General features: G+C 45.3%; 1 protein-coding gene across 1 annotated transcript in view; it reads left to right on the top strand.

Moving 5' to 3' along the window:
- LOC106572707 (vasopressin V2 receptor) overlaps window positions 1–21,418 on the top strand; it is a 72,234-nt gene that overhangs the window by 38,540 nt on the left and 12,276 nt on the right. The window contains exons 3-7 of the mRNA XM_045696361.2: window positions 3,414–3,802; window positions 4,320–4,565; window positions 10,020–10,166; window positions 15,702–15,838; window positions 16,262–16,617. Of these exons, the coding sequence (XP_045552317.1) occupies window positions 3,416–3,802; window positions 4,320–4,565; window positions 10,020–10,166; window positions 15,702–15,838; window positions 16,262–16,617 (1,273 nt within the window). The 5' untranslated portion in view covers window positions 3,414–3,415. The remainder of the gene's footprint in view (window positions 1–3,413; window positions 3,803–4,319; window positions 4,566–10,019; window positions 10,167–15,701; window positions 15,839–16,261; window positions 16,618–21,418) is intronic.

The following is a 21,418-nucleotide window of genomic DNA, read 5'->3' as shown; positions in this document are numbered from 1 at the left end:
GAACTGTTACCAACACTGTAGAACTGTTACGAACATTGTAGGACTGTTACCAACAGACACACTGTAGAACTGTTACCAACACTGTAGAACTGTTACCAACAGACACACTGTAGAACTGTTACCAACACTGTAGAACTGTTACCAACACTGTAAAACTGTTACCAACAGACACACTGTAGAACTGTTACCAACAGACACACTGTAGAACTGTTACCAACAGACACACTGTACAACTGTTACCAACACTGTAGAACTATTACCAACAGACACACTGTAGATCTGTTACCAACACTGTAGAACTATTACCAACAGACACACTGTAGAACTGTCACCAACAGATACACTGTAGAACTGTTACCAACACTGTGGAACTGTTACCAGCAGACACACTGTAGAACTGTTACCAACACTGTAGAACTGTTACCAACAGACACACTGTGGAACTGTTACCAACAGACACACTGTAGAACTGTTACCAACACTGTGGAACTGTTACCAGCAGACACACTGTGGAACTGTTACCAACAGACACACTGTAGAACTATTACCAACAGACACACTGTAGAACTGTTACCAACACTGTAGAACTGTCACCAACAGATACACTGTAGAACTATTACCAACAGACACACTGTAGAACTGTTAGCAACACTGTAGAACTCTTACCAACAGACACAATGTAGAACTGTTACCAACAGACACACTGTAGAACTGTTACCAACAGACACATTGTGGAACTTTTACCAACACTGTAGAACTGTTACCAACACTGTAGAACTATTACCAACAGACACACTGTGGAACTGTTACCAACACTGTAGAACTGTTACCAACAGACACACTGTAGAACTGTTACCAACATTGTAGAACTGTTACCAACAGACACACTGTGGAACTGTTACCAACACTGTAGAACTGTTACCAAAATTGTAGAACTGTTACCAACAGACACACTGTGGAACTGTTACCAACAGACACACTGCAGAACTGTTACCAACAGACACACTGTAGAACTGTTACCAACACTGTAGAACTGTTACCAACAGATACACTGTAGAACTGTTACCAACACTGTAGAACTGTTACCAACAGACACACTGTAGAATTGTTACCAACAGACACACTGTAGAACTGTTACCAACACTGTAGAACTGTTACCAACAGACACACTGTAGAACTGTTACCAACACTGTAGAACTGTTTCCAACAGACACACTGTAGAACTGTTACCAACAGACACACTGTAGAACTGTTACCAACAGACACACTGTAGAACTGTTACCAACACTGTAGAACTATTACCAACAGACACACTGTGGAACTGTTACCAACAGACACACTGTAGAACTGTTACCAACACTGTAGAACTGTTACCAATAGACACACTGTTGAACTGTTACCAACAGACACACTGTAGAACTGTTACCAACACTGTAGATCTGTTACCAACAGACACACTGCAGAACTGTTACCAACAGACACACTGCGGAACTGTTATCAACAGACACACTGTAGAACTGTTACCAACAGACACACTGTAGAACTGTTACCAACAGACACACTGTAGAACTGTTACCAACACTGTGGAACTGTTACCAACAGATACACTGTAGAACTGTTACCAACACTGTAGAACTGTTACCAACAGACACACTGTAGAACTGTTACCAACAGACACACTGTAGAACTGTTACCAACAGACACACTGTAGAAATGTTACCAACAGATACACTGTAGAACTGTTACCAACAGACACACTGTAGAACTGTTACCAACAGACACACTGTGGAACTGTTACCAACAGACACACTGTAGAACTGTTACCAACAGACACACTGTAGAACTGTTACCAACACTGTAGAACTGTTACCAACAGATACACTGTAGAACTGTTACCAACACTGTAGAACTGTTACCAACAGACACACTGTAGAACTGTTACCAACATTGTAGAACTGTTACCAACAGACACACTGTAGAACTGTTACCAACATTGTAGAACTGTTACCAACAGACACACTGTAGAACTCTTACCAACAGACATACTTTGGAACTGTTACCAACACTGTAGAACTGTTACCAACATAAACACTGTAGAACTGTTACCAACAGACACACTGTAGAACTGTTACCAACAGACATACTTTGGAACTGTTACCAACACTGTAGAACTGTTACCAACACTGTAGAACTGTTACCAACACTGTGGAACTGTTACCAACATACATACAGTATAACTGTCACCAACAGACATAGATGGGTTAGCTGACGAGATCACGAAAACGATGTGTGCACTTCCATAGAGCAGAAGTCAGCCTATTGTTGTGATTCTGGATGGTCAGATTCCTAGGTGTTTTGACTGATTTCATATCAATGTTCATATGGCTAACATTCGCTAGCTAGATAACCAACAACTGTAACAATGTATTTGACAAACAAGTGTTAATTGTGCTCATTTATTTATGTTTTCAATTAACATTGGAGACAAAATATAGCTTACATGTTGTCAACCATTTAAGCCAACCCGATCTATTTCGTCCCATAGTTGCGCACGCCTCAATTTTGTGGCTAAACAACCAACCCGTCTGTACTGTAGAAGTGTTCCATAAAAACACAGCTTTACTGACCTACATACACACTGACAGGAAATATGCAATAAGTTGAAAAGTTGAATCACATTACAATATTTGATTTGTTTGATTAAATATTGTGTTTGACTGTATTGTTCAAACATAACAATTTTGTGGTAATGGTGATGAATGATAAGGCCGTCAAATGTTTGTTTTATAACAAGACAATGAAATGACCTGTAAAAGTTATTTAAATCTTCATGACAAAACCTACCAGGAAGATCACAATCAATGAAACAAAGTGTTTGGGCTGTCTCTAATGGGGTCTATTTTAGTGCTCTGTCTCTCTCTCGCGCTCTCTCTCTCTCTCTCTTCTATTTTCTTGCTAGAAGCATGCAGCTCTATTCCCAAAATCACAGAGTTTGTGCCTGTTATATTGACCCTGGAAGATGTCAATGAAAGATGCCAGAAGTTTTGACAAGATGTCTGGACAGAGACAGTGCTAAGACATAGGAAGGAAGGGGAGAGGGATAGTAAGACAACTCGTCTGTCCAACAAATTGGGGGGCAATTGAAGATAATTTAATAAAAACGGGATTATCCCAAACTAACAAACCAATGGTTTATTATCAGATCTTAGCCGAAATGTTTATTTGAACGTAAACAAACAAGGTAAGCTTGTGACTCGCATGCTCCGGTAGAGACCGGAGTTGGGATTTAGCCCTCGGTTATTTCCACAGGCCCTCTGTGCCCTCTCCCTCTCCCTCCCCAAACAAACTCAGGAGAGATTTTATCATTATTCTTTTTCTAAGGTTTCTGTTGTTTCATTTTTGTTATTACTTAGGCATGGAAAGTATCTCAGAGAAAACGGGTTGGGATGGATTAGGCCACTCCTCTCTGACATCCGCGACGGCAGGAAGAAACAACCTCACTTCCTCCCTCTTCTCCGACTTCACGTCCCTCAACAGTTCTCATGGAGGCGCAGGGTCCTACTATTGGATTATCCCAGAGAACGTCTCAACCACCACGCCCCAAGCCTTACCCCAGCCCAGGGTGAGGGATCTGGGCCTTGCCCGGGCCGAGATAGGGGTGCTGGGCCTGGTGCTGGCCCTGACTACCCTGGGAAACGGCTTTGTACTGTGGGTGCTGCTCCGCAGGAGGAAACAGAACGCTCCCATGCACCTGTTCATGGTCAACCTGTGTCTTGCTGACCTGGTGGTGGCGCTGTTCCAGGTGAGACTGACACCTCAGGGTATGGAGTCGACTCCAGTTTTCTTGAGATTGATCCCAACCCTCTTCTGGTTGCTAGGCACCACATTGGTGTACTCATCATCAGTAGCCTATGAGTGATCTATGTAATGAGGACATACTGTTATGGTGCAGCTAGCTAGCATGACCACTCTAGTATGTTTACTAATGGCTTTGATTCCAACAATATGAATGAGTCAACTATTCCCCAACCCTCTAACGCACTGACATACTGGCTGCCCTTATGTATTGAGTGTGGACCTGTCAAGTAAGTACACACTCGCCCACCATTGTGTGGTGGACTGGGCGCAGTTCTCAAAACACAATGGAAATGGCCTGAGCATTCAAATAAATATTATTTTTATTCCATTGCTTTAGGAGCTAGTCTACTCTGTTTTTATTTCCACACTAGCATCATGTATTGATTGATGGATTCTAAGTAGTATGCTAGTATCTAACATAGCAAAGTTTAATATCCTCCTGTTTCCTGTCCGTCCCTTAGGTACTTCCCCAGCTGGTGTGGGACATCACAGAAAGGTTCCAGGGGCCAGATTTTCTGTGTCGCTCAGTAAAGTACCTGCAGATCGTAGGGATGTTCGCGTCCTCCTATATGATCGTTGCCATGACGGTAGATCGGCACTATGCCATCTGCTGCCCACTGCAAGCCTACCGTGGTGGGTCCGTGTCGCGCTGGAACACCCCTATCTTGACGGCCTGGGGCCTGGCCCTACTGCTCTCCATACCACAGGTAGGAACGCTATCACTGCTTCCTGACCCTAACCCTGACCCCGACCCTTACCCTGTCATGGGGCCTGACCCTACTTCTCTCCAAACCACAGGTAGGTACTGTAGGGGACATTAAACCTAACCCTAGCTTCATGTCCACATCCCAGCTCATCCCTAACCCTAGCCTCATCCCTAACCCTAGCTTCATGTCCACATCCCAGCCCAACCCTAACCCTCAACCCTAACCCTCAACCCTAACCCTAGCTTCATGTCCACATCCCAGCCCAACCCTAACCCTCAACCCTAACCCTCAACCCTAACCCTAGCCTCAATCCTAACCCTAGCTTCATGTCCACATCCCAGCCCAACCCTAACCCTCAACCCTAACCCTAGCCTCAACCCTAACCCTAGCTTCATGTCCACATCCCAGCTCATCCCTAACCCTAGCTTCATGTCCACATCCCAGCCCAACCCTAACCCTCAACCCTAACCCTAACCCTAGCCCCAACCCTAACCCTAACCCTAGCTTAATGTCCACATCCCAGCTCATCCCTAACCCTAGCCCTAACATGACAGCCTCTGCTTGACCACTTACCGTTGACTTCACCCAACAAACCTCGAGGTAGAGCTGCCCTCAGAACAAGATGTAGAGCTACTCTCAGAACAAGATGGAGGTAGAGCTGCTCTCAGAACAAGATGGAGGTAGAGCTGCCCTCAGAACAAGATGGAGGTAGAGTTGCTCTCAGAACAAGATGGAGGTAGAGCTGCCCTCAGAACAAGATGGAGGTAGAGCTGCCCTCAGAACAAGATGGAGGTAGAGCTGCTCTTAGAACAAGATGGAGGTAGAGCTGCTCTCAGAACAAGATGGAGGTAGAGCTGCTCTCAGAACAAGATGGATGTAGAGCTGCTCTTAGAACAAGATGGAGGTAGAGCTGCTCTCAGAACAAGATGGAGGTAGAGCTGCTCTTAGAACAAGATGGAGGTAGAGCTGCTCTTAGAACAAGATGGAGGTAGAGCTGCTCTCAGAACAAGATGGAGGTAGAGCTGCTCTCAGAACAAGATGGAGGTAGAGCTGCTCTTAGAACAAGATGGAGGTAGAGCTGCTCTCAGAACAAGATGGAGGTAGAGCTGCTCTCAGAACAAGATGGAGGTAGAGCTGCCCCAGAACAAGATGGAGGTAGAGCTGCTCTCAGAACAAGATGGAGGTAGAGCTGCTCTTAGAACAAGATGGAGGTAGAGCTGCTCTTAGAACAAGATGGAGGTAGAGCTGCTCTCAGAACAAGATGGAGGTAGAGCTGCCCTCAGAACAAGATGGAGGTAGAGCTGCCCCAGAACAAGATGGAGGTAGAGCTGCTCTCAGAACAAGATGGAGGTAGAGCTGCTCTTAGAACAAGATGGAGGTAGAGCTGCTCTTAGAACAAGATGGAGGTAGAGCTGCTCTCAGAACAAGATGGAGGTAGAGCTGCCCTCAGAACAAGATGGAGTAGAGCTGCCCCCAGAACAAGATGGAGGTAGAGCTGCTCTCAGAACAAGATGGAGGTAGAGCTGCCCTCAGAACAAGATAGAATAAATAGAATAGAATAAAAGTTGATTTTCCATCCAGGATGGAAATGTATCTTTGGCATCACCTGACATTAAAATAATCACATACACATGCATCCACACATCACACACATTTAAACCAGTCAGTCCATCATACTGCGTAAACTAAAAACATAGAGGACATTGATACATTCGCTCACAACTGACCACTGACCACAGAGAGGGCCCCATTCCTGAGGACCCTCTGTGGTCAGGGTCAGTTAATCAGAGAGGGCCCCATTCCTGAGGACCCTCTGTGGTCAGGGTCAGTTAATCAGAGAGGGCCCCACTCCTGGGGACCCTCTGTGGTCAGTCAGTGAAAAAGTCCTTTATCCAACATGTGAGGCCTCCATTGACATTCAGGTCCAGCAGTAATTTCAGCAGTGTGTGTATATGCATTGTATTGAAAGCTGAACTAAAATCAATAAATAAAATGTATATGATTTTGCATGTTAAAGGTGACTAGCCACCATGTTCACCAAGGTCAGGGTAGCATCCTCAGTCCTCCTCTGGGCCTTATAGGCTAACTGTAATGGGTCCAGTTGATCTGCTATGGACAGGGTAAGGTGCTTACTGACAACCCTTCACCATGCATTTGGCCCAAAGGGGCATGAAGGCCAGAGGTCGAAAGCCATTTGTTGATTTGGCCCTTGGCTTCTAAGGCACCGGTACAATGGTTGGCACCTTCCAGGAGATTGGCACTGTGCAGGTGCTCAGCAGGAGTTGAAACAGTCGTGTGAAGACTCCCTTGTAGCTTGTCGGTGCAGACCTTCATTACGTGCCCTGTAGTACGTCTGGGCCCGTTGCTTTGTGGCTTAATATGTGACAGGCTTGAGGCCACCTTGTTCTCTGGTATCTGAACAGGAGAGGAATTGGGGATGCTGTCACATATTTGTTTGACATTGGTCTTTAAAAATCAACGGTGTCAAATCTTCCTTAAGGTCATTTACAAAGGATGTACAGTCTGCAATGTGATTGTTCTCTGTTCTCCTCCTCTCTCCTCCCATCATTGCATTCCTTCCCATGCTTGTCTTGGATTGCCTGTACAGAACCTCTGCTCCACTTTTAGCTTTCCACATGTTTGACCTGAATTCCTTTTCTTTCTTCTTTACAGCATCCGTATCTACTTTTAGGAAAGAAAACTTAATTTCATTTAGGCACATTTTCAATTTCTTAGACACCCTGGGCTTGTTTTGGGGAAATACTCTCACAGTTTCTGTGTTAATGACAGTATCCTCCCAGAACTGGATGTAAGATGTGATACTGTCTGTCAACTCATGGGGATTCCTACAACAGTCAAGGAACCCCCCACAGTCTGTGACATCAAAGCAGTCCTTCAGCTCCTCCCTGCTCTCCTCTTTCCATGCCTGAATGGATTTCTCTACAGGTTTTTTGTGTTTCACCTGCTGGCTGTATCTCGATAGGATATGGATAACTTTATGGTCTGATTTCCTGATGGATGCTCTGCACACTGCCTTGTATGTGTCATCTACGTTGCCACAACACTGGTCCACAATGCGCGTTGAGCGAGTCGGACAAGTGACGTACAGTTGCAGAGTGGGGAGGTGAGAGCGTATTAAAATCCCCAAGCACAAATGCTGTCTGGTCAGCCGATCGTGAAATTGAAGCATTGAACAGTCTGTAATCCTGTCAGCAGCTTCCTTATTGTTAGGTCCAGGCACATACACTATATACAAAAGTATGTGGACACCCCTTCAAATTAGTAGATTTGGCTATTTCTGCCACACGTGTTGCTGACAGGTGTGTAAAATCAAGCACACAGCCATGCAATCTCCATAGACAAACATTGCCAGTAGAATGACCTTAACTGAAGAGCTCAGTGACTTTCAACGTGGCACTGTCATAGGATGCTTTCCAACAAGTCAATTTGTCAAATTTCTGCTTTGCTAGAGCTGCTCCGGTCAACTGTAAGTGCTGTTATTGTGAAGTGGAAACATCTTGGAGCAACAACGGCTCAGCCGCGAAGTGGTAGGCCACACAAGCTCACAGAACGGGACCGCCGAGTGCTGAAGCGCGTAGCGTGTAAAAATGATCTGTCCTCGGTTGCAACACTCACTACCGAGTTCCAAACTGCTTCTGGAAGCAATGTCAGTACAAGAACTGCTCGCCGCCATTGGACTCTGAAGCAGTGGAAATGCATTCTCTGGAGTGATTATTATTTAGTGACCGCACATTTGACAGGGTGATCACTGGGAGCGGGTGATGGCTTTCCCACCCCTGTAGTCTGTCTGTTTCTGACAGCACCTCTTGAGCCTAGTTTCTTTTTAGTTTCCCTTGTTGACTTTGTAAAACAACCATCAGGCAAGACATTGCTGTTTTGGAGAGTGTGAGCTTTATCTTTGAAAGAGAGTAGAAACTCACGGGAGAAGGTGGTTGTGGTTGATTTACTCACTGACTACATATAACCTCCGGTAGTGATTGTACATTTTTTTGCATATTACAGCGATCAGGATGAACAGGACGAACAGAGTCACACATGCAATGTAAAATCCAGTTTCAAAATTGAGAGATATTGAGCAATATAACTATAAACAAACAACCAATTCACACAGGTGAGCTCAGGGTTTGGCAGCAGCGCCGTGCCCTCAGAACAAGATGGAGGTAGGGACACTGGCCCGGCTGTTCAGTATAGGTAGTTCCTCGGTATTGGCTACCTCAGGTAGTACCTCGGTATAGGGTACCTCAGGTAGTACCTCGGTATAGGCTACCTCAGGTAGTACCTCGGTATAGGCTACCTCAGGTAGTACCTCGGTATAGGCTACCTCAGGTAGTACCTCGGTATAGGCTACCTCAGGTAGTACCTCGGTATAGGCTACCTCAGGTAGTACCTCGGTATAGGCTGCCTCAGGTAGTACCTCGGTATAGGCTACCTCAGGTAGTACCTCGGTATAGGGTACCTCAGGTAGTACCTCGGTATAGGCTACCTCAGGTAGTACCTCGGTATAGGCTACCTCAGGTAGTACCTCGGTATAGGCTACCTCAGGTAGTACCTCGGTATAGGGTACCTCAGGTAGTACCTCGGTATAGGCTACCTCAGGTAGTACCTCGGTATAGGCTACCTCAGGTAGTACCTCGGTATAGGCTACCTCAGGTAGTACCTCGGTATAGGCTATCTCACGTAGTACCTCGGTATAGGGTACCTCAGGTAGTACCTCGGTATAGGCTACCTCAGGTAGTACCTCGGTATAGGCTACCTCAGGTAGTACCTCGGTATAGGCTACCTCAGGTAGTACCTCGGTATAGGGTACCTCAGGTAGTACCTCGGTATAGGGTACCTCAGGTAGTACCTCGGTATAGGGTACCTCAGGTTGTACCTCGGTATAGGCTATCTCAGGTAGTACCTCGGTATAGGCTACCTCAGGTAGTACCTCGGTATAGGCTACCTCAGGTAGTACCTCGGTATAGGCTACCTCAGGTGTGCACCAGATAGATGACATGCTGGCTCATTGTGTTTGCTTTTTGTGTATTTATGTGAATATTGATGTGTACTGTATATTGTTGTGTATATTGATGTGTGTAGTGTATATTGATGTGTTTTATGTGGATAGATGGGTATACAGGGCTGATCTGTGAAAGAGACATTGGTCTCAGCATGACTAAAGGTTAAGTAAAAGTCTCAAAGGGACACTTCTGCCCAGACCCCAGAGCCTGCAGTGAAATTCAAGATATTCCCATTTTTGGCTTATTTTTTGTATCATGACATCAGTGGAAGTTTCCTAGACAGTGTGACCTCTTGTTCTGTTAGTTAGAAATGTGTTTGGTTTTGACTCCCTCACCACTCCCTCCTCCCTCCCTCCATCCTCCCACCCTCGCACTCTTCCCTCCCTCTCTCCCCCCTCCTCAATCTGTCTCGTCCTTCCTCCCTTCTCCTCAGTTCTTCATTTTCTCGCGGTCGGAGGTGTCTCCAGGAGAGTTTGAGTGCTGGGGTCACTTCGCTGAGCCGTGGGGGCTCAAGGCCTACATCACCTGGATGACCCTAGCAGTGTTCTTACTGCCAGCACTAATCATCACCGTCTGCCAGGTACTGTCTACTACTGAAACACGCATACACACACACTCACACACACACACACACACACACACACACACACACACACACACACACACACACACACACACACACACACACACACACACACACACACACACACACACACACACACACACACACACGCCTTAATCATCACCGTCTGCCAGGTACTGTCTACTACTGAAACACACACACACACACACACACACACACACACACACACACACACACACACACACACACACACACACACACACACACACACACACACACACACACACACACAGCCTTAATCATCACTGTCTGCCAGGTACTGTCTACTACTGAAACACACACACACACACACACACACACACACACACACACACACACACACACACACACACACACACACACACACACACACACAGCCTTAATCATCACTGTCTGCCAGGTACGGCAACAAGGACACAACACAGTGTGACGACAGAACAAACCTAGAATAGAAATGAGTCCTTTGCCTTTTTCCCAAGTCCCCCAGACACATACACACACACATTGAGAGGAGCAGCGTCAACCACGTTGCGATGCTCCTGGAGGGTGCCTTGTTCTACGGCACAACCTGGGATCAGAGACCAGCAGCCCTCATGTTACCAGTTCAGTTCCCATTTCATTATTGCCCGCGTCTTAAACTATGGCTTTTTCCCAAATGGCACTCTATTCCTTAAATAGTGCACTATAACAAAGGAGGTTGGTGAGAGGAGCTATAGGAAGACGGGCTCATTGTAATGGCTGGAATGGAATCAATGGAATGGTACCAAACACATCAAACAAATAGAAACATTGATTTCATTCCAGCCATTACATTGAGCCTGTCCTCCTATTGCTCCTACTACTAGCCTCCTCTGCACTACATAGGGAAAAGAGTCCTCTAGGCTACTTGCCACCCCCGAGGCAATAAAATACACAGAATCCAAAAACTGAAGCATGTCAAGCATGAATAAAACGTGTTCTGTTTTGATGGAGCGGTATTTGGCAGGCATTGTTGAATGAGCTCCAGGGGGTCAGTTCTATCAGATCAGACTGGACAGGCTCAGTGGCTGGTGTTATGTAGCATCCCGTGGGAGATGTTTCCAGTGGCCTAATTAACACAGCCCTCTGTAGACTCACTGCTGTGTGGCCAGCCTGTCAGGACACTACCCACAGTGAGGTGCCCCACAGGGAACCAGAATATCAAACAAATGAACCAGAACCCAACCAAAGATTAAGGACATTGAATTAATTTGTGTTTCATATCAAGTGCAGAACTGGGTTCAAAAATATTATTTGAAATCTTTCATATACTTTCAGTGTTTGATTTAACCTGCCTGGAGTTCCCCAGATCGGTATGTTTGCCATTTCGGTGTGTTTGCTATTCTATCGGTTCCAATGTTCAAATCAAATGCTATTAGTCACATGCGCCGAATACAATAGGGTGTATACCTTACAGTGAAATGCCCCTAACCGACAGTGCAGTTAAGCAGAGAGAACAGTCTATGACTAGGGGGTGGCTGGTGTCTTTGACAATTTTCAGGGCCTTCCTCTGACACCACCTGGTATAGAGGTCCTGGATGGCAGGAAGCTTGGCCCCAGTGATTTACTGGGCAGTTCGCACTACCCTGTGTAGTGCCTTGCGGTCAGAGGCCCGAGCAGTTGCCATACCAGGCAGTGATGCATCCAGTCAGGATGCTCTCGATGGTGCAGCTGTAGAACCTTTTGAGGATCTGAGGACCCATGCCAAATATTTTCAGTCTCCCGAGGGGGAATAAGTTTTGTTGTACCCACTTCACGACTGTCATGGTGTGCTTGGACCATGTTAGTTTGTTGGTGATGTGGACACCAAGGCACTTGAAGCTCTCAACCTGCTCCACTGCAGCCCCGTCAATGAGAATGGGGGCTTGCTCAGTCCTCTTTTTCCTGTAGTCCACAATCACATCCTTTGGCTTGATCACGTTGAGGGAGAGGTTGTTGTCCTGGCACCACACGGCCAGGTCTCTGACCTCCTGCCTATAGGCTGTCTTGTTGTTGTCTGTGATCAGGCCTACCACTGTTGTGTCATCGGCAAATTTAATGATGGTGTTGGAGTCGTGCTTGGCCGTGCAGTCATGAGTGAACAGGGAGTACAGGAGGGGGCTGAGCATGCACCCCTGAGGGGCCCCTGTGTTGAGGATCAGTGTGACGGATGTGTTGTTACCTACCCTTACCACCTGGGGGCGGCTAGTCAGGAAGTCCAGGATCCAGTTGCAGAGGGAGGTGTTTAGTCCCAGGAATCCTTACCTTATTAATGAGCTTTGAGTGCACTATGGTGTTGAATGCTGAGCTGTAGTCAATGAATAGCATTCTCACATAGTTGTTCCTTTTGTCCAGGTGGGAAAGGGCAGTGTGGAGTGCAATAGAGACTGCATCATCTGTGGATCTGTTTGGGCAGTATGCAAATTGGAGTGGGTCTATGGTTTCTGGGATAATGGTGTTGATGTGAGCCATGACCACCCTTTCAAAACACTTCATGGCTACAGACGTGAGTGCTACTGATCGTAGTCATTTAGATAGGTTACCTTACTGTTCTTGGGCACAGGCACTATGGTGGTCTGCTTAAAACATGCTGGTATTACAGACTTGGACAAGGAGAGGTTGAAAATGTCAGTGAAGACAGTTGCTAGTTGGTCAGCACATGCTCGCAGTACACGTCCTGGTAATATGTCTGGCCCTGCGCTCTTGTGAATGTTGATCTGTTTAAAGGTCTTACTCACATCGGCTGCGGAGCGCATGACCACACGGTCTTCCAGTACAGCTGGTGCTCTCATGCATGTTTCAGTATTATTTGCCTCAAAGCGAGCATAGAAGTAGTTTAGCTAGTCCGGTAGGCTCGTGTCACTGGGCAGCTCTCGGCTGTGCTTCCCTTTGTAGTCTGTAATGGTTTGCAGGCCCTGCCACATCCAACGAGCGTCAGAGCCAGTGTAGTACGATTTGATCTTAGTCCTATATTGACGCTTTGCCTGTTTGATGGTTCATCGAAGGGCATAGCGGGATTTCTTATAAGCTTTTGGGTTAGAGTCCCACTCCTTGAAAGCGGCAGATCTAGCCTTTAGCTCAGTGCGGATGTTGCCTGTAATCCATGGTTTCTGGTTGGGGTATGTACGTATGTATGGTCACTGTGGGGACAATGTCATCGATGCACTTATTGATGAAGCCAATGACAGCTGTGGTGTACTCCTCAATGCCATTGGAGGAATCCCGGAACATATTCCAGTCTGTAGCTTAGCATGTGCTTCATCTGACCACTTTTTTTTATTGATCTAGTCACTGGTGCTTCCTGCTTTAATCTTTGCTTGTAAGCAAGAATCAGGAGGATAGAATTATGGTCAGATTTGCCAAATGGAGGGTGAGTGAGAGCTTTGTGTGCATCTCTGTGTGTGGAGTATAGGGGGTCCAGAGTTCTTTTCCCTCTGGTTGCACATTTAACATGTTGATAGAAATTAGGTAAAACTGTTCCAGGCAAGCACAATCAAGCACAATCAAGCTCAGCTACAGTATTTGAAATTATTTCAAATAGTAGTTGAACCCAGGTCTGATCAAATTATGTCCTTCTTAATGTGGTTTGGCAGGACATTGTTCTAAGACCCAGACCTGGCCTGCTAGAGTCATGTGCTTTTTTCGGAAACAGAATTTAGGACTTTTAATTGAGTTAAAAAGGACAATAAGTCTGTGTTTGGTGTCTGTGTTGGGATGATTGGGTTTAGCAATCTGTTACAAAATAGGTTTTTATTGTCTATGTTACGTTTTTCTATTAGTTTTAACTATACTGAATAAAAAATATAAATGGAACATGCAACAATTTAAAAGATTTTACTGAGTTACAGTTCATATAAGGAAATGTGTCAATTTAAATAATTTCATTAGGCCTTAATCTATGGATTTCACATGACTTTGCAGGGGTGCAGCCATGGGTGGGTCTGGGAGGGCATAGGCCCACTCACTTGGGAGCCAGGTCCACCCACTGGGGAGCCAGGCTCAGCCAATCAGAATGAGTTTTTCCCCACAAAATGGCTTTATTACAGACAGAAATAGTCCTCAGTTTCATCAGCTTTCCGGGTGACTGATCTCAGATGATCTTGCAGGTGAAGAAGCCTGAAGTGGAGGTCCTGGGCTGGCGTGGTTACACATGGTCTGCGCTTGTGAGGCCGGTTGGACGTACTACCAAATTCTCTAAAAAGATGTTGGAGGTGGCTTATGGTAGAGAAATTAACATTAAATTATCTGGCAACAGCTCTGGTGGACATTCCTGCAGTCAGCATGCCAATTGCATGCTCCCTCAAAAGTTGAGACATCTGTGCATTGTGTTCTGTGACAAAACTGTACATTTTAGATTGGCCTTTTATTGTCCCCAGCACAAGGTGCACCTGTGTAATGATGATTCTTGATATGCCACACCTGTCAGGTGGATGGATTATCTTTTTATTTTATTTAACCTTTATTTAACTAGCCAAGTCAGTTAAGAACAAATTCTTATATACAATGCAAGGCCTCCTGCAGGGGGCGTGGGCTGGGATTAAAAATACAAATACAGGACAAAACACCCATCACGACAAGAGAGACATCACAATACTACATAAAGAGAGACCCCACAACACTACATAAAGAGAGACACCACAACACTACATAAAGAGAGACACCACAACACTACATAAAGAGAGACACCACAATACTACATAAAGAGCGACATCACAATACTACATAAAGAGAGACAACACTACACTACATAAAGAGAGACACCACAATACTACATAAAGAGAGAGACTACAACACTACATAAAGAGAGACACCACAACACTACATAAAGAGAGACATCACAACACTACATGAAGGGAAACACCACAACACTACATGAAGAGAGACACCACAACACTACATGAAGAGAGAGACTACAACACTACATAAAGAGACACCACAACACTACATAAAGAGAGACACTACATGAAGAGAGACACTACAACACTACATAAAGAGAGACACCACAACACTACATGAAGAGAGACACTACATGAAGAGAGACACTACAACACTACATAAAGAGAGACACCACAACACTACATGAAGAGAGACACCACAACACTACATAAAGAGAGACACCACAACACTACATGAAGAGAGACACCACAACACTACATAAAGAGAGACACTACATGAAGAGAGACACCACAACACTACATGAAGAGAGACACTACATGAAGTGAGACACCACAACACTACATAAAGAGAGACACTACATGAAGAGAGACACCACAACACTACATGAAGAGAGACACTACATGAAGAGAGACACCACAACACTACATAAAGAGAGACACTACATGAAGAGAGACACCACAACACTACATGAAGAGAGACACTACATGAAGAGAGACACCACAACACTACATAAAGAGAGACACTACAACACTACATAAAGAGAGACACCACAACACTACATGAAGAGAGAGGAGAAATAAAAAATGTATCTCATTCCAGATCCGGATCTTCAGAGAGATTCACAACAACATCTATCTGAAGTCAGAGAGGATGGTGTCAGCAGAGCTCAAGAAGAACAATGCTGTCATCTTCCGCTTCCACAGAGTCAAAAAGGAGGACGGTAGAATGACAAGGGAGCGGGGGAGAGGAGGAGGGGGAGGGGGGAGAGGAGGAGGGGGAGGAGGAGGTGGAGGAGAAGGGGGGAGAGGAGTAGGAGGAGAAGGGGGGAGAGGAGGAGGAGGGGGGAGAGGAGGAGAAGGGGGGAGAGGAGGAGGAGGAGAAGGGGGAAGAGGGGGGAGAGGAGGTGGAGGAGGGGGAAGAGGAGTAGGAGAAGGACAGCTTCTAAAGACTATGAACAACAACCCCTCCAGCTCTCTCTTTACCCCTCTCTCCCCCTTCTCCCCCCTGTCTACAGCTGTGCCCCCATCAGACTGCTATGACTACCCATCCCCCTGCCCACAGTGCAGCAGCTGTCACAATGACCACACAGCAGCAGCAGCGCAGCAAAACCCCTTCAACACCCCAGATAACCTCCCCCTCCCCTCCAACCATGGCCTTAGTGAGCGAAGGGGCTCCAGTACAGCTGGAGTTCCCAGATCACATGACTCCCATGGCCCAGTCACCTCTGGCGGATGTAGTGGTGGTTCAGTGCCTCCTAACAATGGTGGCTGCTACTGCCATGAGTCCTACACCTCCTTCGAGCTCCCCTCCTCCACCCGGCATGTCCCCTCTCCACGCCCCTCCCTGGAGTACCCTCCCCCACCCCCCCTGGCCCTGACGCCCCCCTCCATCTCCAAAGCCATGTCTAAGACGGTGAGGATGACTTTGGTGATAGTGTTGGTGTACACAGTCTGCTGGTCCCCCTTCTTCATCGTCCAGCTTTGGGCCGCCTGGGATCCCAACCCTCCAGACCAAGGTAAGAGGTCCAAAAAGCACACACGAACGCACATACAAGGGCTGTGGCAGTCATTACATTTTGTCAGTTGGTGATTGTCAAGCAAATAATTGCCAATTGCCAATTAATTAACATAAACACATTTAGCATCTCCTGGCTTCCACGCATAGCCATTGATGTAGACCTTTGGAACAGTTAAAAATCAATTTAATATAGCCTACACAATCACAGTAAATCCATTATTTATTTTAGACAGGCCTAAAGAAACATGATATGAATAAAATGTAGTCTATTTCAGAAGAACAGAATAGCATACTTTGTGTTGTCCTTATGTTAGGCCCTGATCTGGCTATGCCATTTGGCTGTGGGCTACACTAGTTCATTTAGCAGACAAGATCTGCTTAGAATTCCGTGGCATTATTTTGTATTATTTTATAGTATGAAGAATACAATTGAACATAGCTGAATAGAATAGAAAGGATATTTTATCCAAACGATTTCTGAGGGAGTGCTCACATGCATTTAACAAATGAATAAAGAAACAGGTCCTTCTATATGCTTAACTTAGAGTTATTTATGCAACTTTAGTTGTGATTCAAAGTCTGGGCTATATGTTTAGATTTTTTGAACATTCTAAGGCTGCATTTCAAATGATGATTTGAAAAAAGTTGCATGAAAGGCATGAGCTCTGCTCTGTTTCTTGCGCAGGCTGCACACACTTGATCAGTCTCTCATTCACAATTTGACAAGCACTTGATAATGCCTCAAATTTCCCGGTGGCATCCCCCTTGTGTGGCTGTAATGCCCTCTAATCCATGCCTTTTGCGGACAGTGGCCGTTGTGCCCTGGGCTGAATATAATAATTATAATTCCCTTCTCCCGGCTGCGTGCTCACTCACATGCCTCTCTCAGATATCTCAATTATTATTAGCCAATGCCCGTCACGTCATTGGGTCCTTCTCACTGCCCACTCTTTTTTTTGTCAGCCAACAAGATGAGTAGGCCTGAAAAACAGCAAAAGCACTAGCCTATGTCAATCTACAATTCCCCATAGTATAAAAATCGACCTATTCTATTGGTCAACTTGTCCTTCTGTGTGAGAAAGAAATATTCCAAACACTCTGGGACAGTTGTGGGAAGCGATAGATCCCCAAAGCAATGAGGTTGATGCAACAGATCAGAACGTTTAACTTAAAATGTTGATAAACTATTAAGCTATTTCTTCACATTATAAGAGCAGCAATTTGCACACGGCAGTAGGCTATAAGCACAAATGTTCGAAAATTCTATCAATTAGTGGGAAAACACCATTCTTAAAAGTGACCACAAATGCATGTAATGCTTTAAAACTTCTTCAGGATCGGTGGGTCCCCTGCGGGACAGTTTAGCTAACGTAGGCTAATTCAATTAGCATGAGGTTGTAAGTAACAAGAGCATTTCCCAGGATATAGACATATTTGATATTGTCAGAAAGCTTAAATTCTTGTTAATCTAACAGCCCTGTCCAATTTACAGTAGCTATTACAGTGAAAGCTGTAATATGCTATTGTTTGATGAGAGTGCACAGTTTTGAACATGAAAGGTTCTTAATTAACAAATTAGGCACATTTGGGCCGTCTTGATACAAAACTTTGAACAGAAATGCAATGGTTCATTGGATCAGTCTAAAACTTTGCACATACACTGCTGCCATCTAGTGGCCAAAATCTAAATGGCAACTGGGCTGGAATAATACATTATTGCCTTTCTCTTGTATTTACCAGATCTAATGTGTTATATTCTCCTACATTCCTTTCACATTTCCACAAACTTCAAAGTGTTTCCTTTCAAATGATACCAAGAAAATGCATATCCTTTCTTCAGGGCCTGAGCTAAAGGCAGTTAGATTTGGGTATGTCATTTTAGGCGAAAATTGAAAAAAAGGGTCCGATCCTTAACATAAAGGTGTATTTTTATGGTGTATTTTCTTCCCCAAACTAGAAACTCACGCCACCTACGTATACCAGTTGTAAAGAGGATAATTGTGCTTAATTTTAAGAAGTTAGTTGGCCACTTTAGGTGTGATACAAACCTTATCAAAACATATAGGTCTATGGGCTAGGCTACATGAGGTGTGCGACTATGATTTTTTTTAATTCTAAAAAAACGCATGCTCTGTTTCTTGTCTTACAGCACACAAGCTGGGCATCATTCACAAGTGATAATATATTATTCACAAGTGATAGGCTAATATTGTCACCCATCAGACTATTCTTGATTTAATCTTGTCTTTACATATACTAAATAATATTTGTGTGAAATTAGTTTTGATTTAGAATGGACTATTATCATGCACCTGTCTCTGAAAAGGGGCAGCGGAAAAAATACATGTCATCTATGCACTTAAATAGCGAATGGAGGAAACAAGCAAAGCAATGTGCTTTATATTAGGAAAGTTTAGAAATAAATATAGTCGGCCTAGCATCTATAAAAAGCTAATGGGATCCTCCTCTTTTTAATCGAGGCCTTCAAAACTCTGTTTTCTCACGCAAATGAATAGCCTATAGAAATGATGCTCAACATTAGGTCATGGGTTCTCATTAAATCAAATCAAACTTTATTTGCCACATGCGCCGAATACAACAAGTGTATTAACCAACAGTGCAGTTCAAAAAGAAGAAAATATTTATCAAGTAGGCTAAAATAAAAAGTTATAATAAAAAGTAACACAATAAGAATAACAATAACAAGGCTATATACAGGGGCACCGGTATCGAGTCAGTGTGCGGGGGTACAGGCTAGTTGAGGTAATCTGTACATGTAGGTGGGGGCGAAGTGACTATGCATAGGTAACAAACAAACAGCGAGTAGCAGCAGTGTACAAGAAGGGGGGGGGGGGGGGGGGGGGGGGGTCAGTGTAAATTGTCCGGTGGCGATTTTTATGAATTGTTCAGCAGTCTAATGGCTTGGGGGTAGAAGCTGCTGAGGAGCCTTTTGGTCCTAGACTTGGCGCTCCGGTACCGCTTGCCGTGCGGTAGCAGAGAAAACAGTCTATAACTTGGGTGACTGGAGTCTCTGACAATTTTATGGGCTTTCCTCTGACACCGTCTATTGTACAGGTCCTGGATGGCAGGAAGCTTGGCCCCAGTGATGTACTGGGCCGTTCGTACTACCCTCTGTAGCGCCTTACGGTCAGATGCCGAGCAGTTGCCATACCAGGCGGTGATGCAACCAGTCAGGATGCTCTCGATGGGGCAGCTGTAGAACCTTTTGAGGATCTGGGGACCCATGCCAAATCTTTTCAGTCTCCTAAGGGGGAAAAGGTGTTGTCATGCCCTCTTCACAACTGTCTTGGTATGTTTGGACCATGACAGTTCGTTGGTGATGTGGACACCAAGGAACTTGAAACTCTCGACCCGCTCCAATACAGCCCCGTCGATGTTAAAGGGGGCCTGTTCGGCCCGCCTTTTCCTGTAGTCCACGATCAGCTCCTTGGTCTTGCTCACATTGAAAGAGAGGTTGTTGTCATGGCACCACACTGCCAGTTCTCTGACCTCCTCCCTATAGGCCATCTCATCATTGTCGTATTAAGTGTTTGATTTGATTTTCAATTACGTTTGCATTGATGTCAGAATGATTAGAGGGAAAATAGAGTGCCGAATTTGACAGCGGTCATGACCGCCGGTGTATCAGTAATGCGGTCACCGTAACAGCCCAACACACACACACGCACACACAGAAACACGCATACACATAAACACACACACAGAAACGCACACGGAGCACACGGAGCACACGGAGCAAACGGTGCACACTGAGCACACGGAGCACACTGAGCACACGGAGCACACGGAAACACACTGAGCACACTGAGCACACGGAGCACACGGAGCACACGGAGCACACGGAGCACACGGAAACACACACTGAGCACACGGAGCACACGGAGCACACGGAAACACACACTGAGCACACGGAGCACATGGAGCACACGGAAACACACACGGAGCACACGGAGCACACTGAGCACACGGAGCACACGGAGCACACGGAGGACATGGAAACACTGAGCTCCTCTGTATGTCCAAAAACACCCTGGAGTTTGCCTTAGATTTCCATACAGAGTGAATTTGATTCCTTTCAACCTCTAGACCCCAAGTCGAAATCTAAGTTTAATTTTAGGAGTAAATCTATAGTGAATATAATATTTTAGTCATTGAGGTCAAAATAAATATGATCTTCTCTTCATATCCAGAACAGTGGAGGCTGGTGGGAGGATGTCTCATAATAATATATCTAACGCATGAAAACCAAGTCTTTGATCGGTTATACCTGTCCATTTATCCCGTTGCATCCATTACTCTGAGCACTGCCTCTGATTCACTGATTCAAAACTATAATTTATGTAACACCACCGTAACATAACTCAACTCAACTAGCACTCTGTCAAGTGTTGGAGAGAAAGCCTATGTTGTTGTCCCAGTTTAGCTGGCAGTGCATGGTAAAGCAAAGCAGAGCAAATCAATAAGCCAAGTCATTACTGACAGTACAGCTGCCTTCCAACTTCTAAACTCTGGGTTTGTTTTTTCTTCTCTCATCTGAAGCACAGAACACAGAACACATAACACATCTTAGTGTCAGTAAATGACCTGTTTTTATCCCCTGCTGCTCGCACACCCCTTCCAGGTGTTCACATCTGTGTCCTAGAGGTCAGTGCAGAGAGGGAGGAGGTCAGTGCAGAGAGGGAGGAGGTCAGTGCAGAGAGGGAGGAGGTCAGTGCAGAGAGGGAGGACGTCAGTGCAGAGAGGGAGGAGGTCAGTGCAGTGTCCTAGAGAGGGAGGAG

This window comes from Salmo salar, chromosome 15, assembly GCF_965601325.2.
Source record: "Salmo salar chromosome 15, fSalSal1, whole genome shotgun sequence".
Classification (NCBI taxonomy): domain Eukaryota; kingdom Metazoa; phylum Chordata; class Actinopteri; order Salmoniformes; family Salmonidae; genus Salmo; species Salmo salar.
Note: the sequence above shows the minus strand (reverse complement) of the source record. Positions and strands in the feature narration are given on the sequence as shown.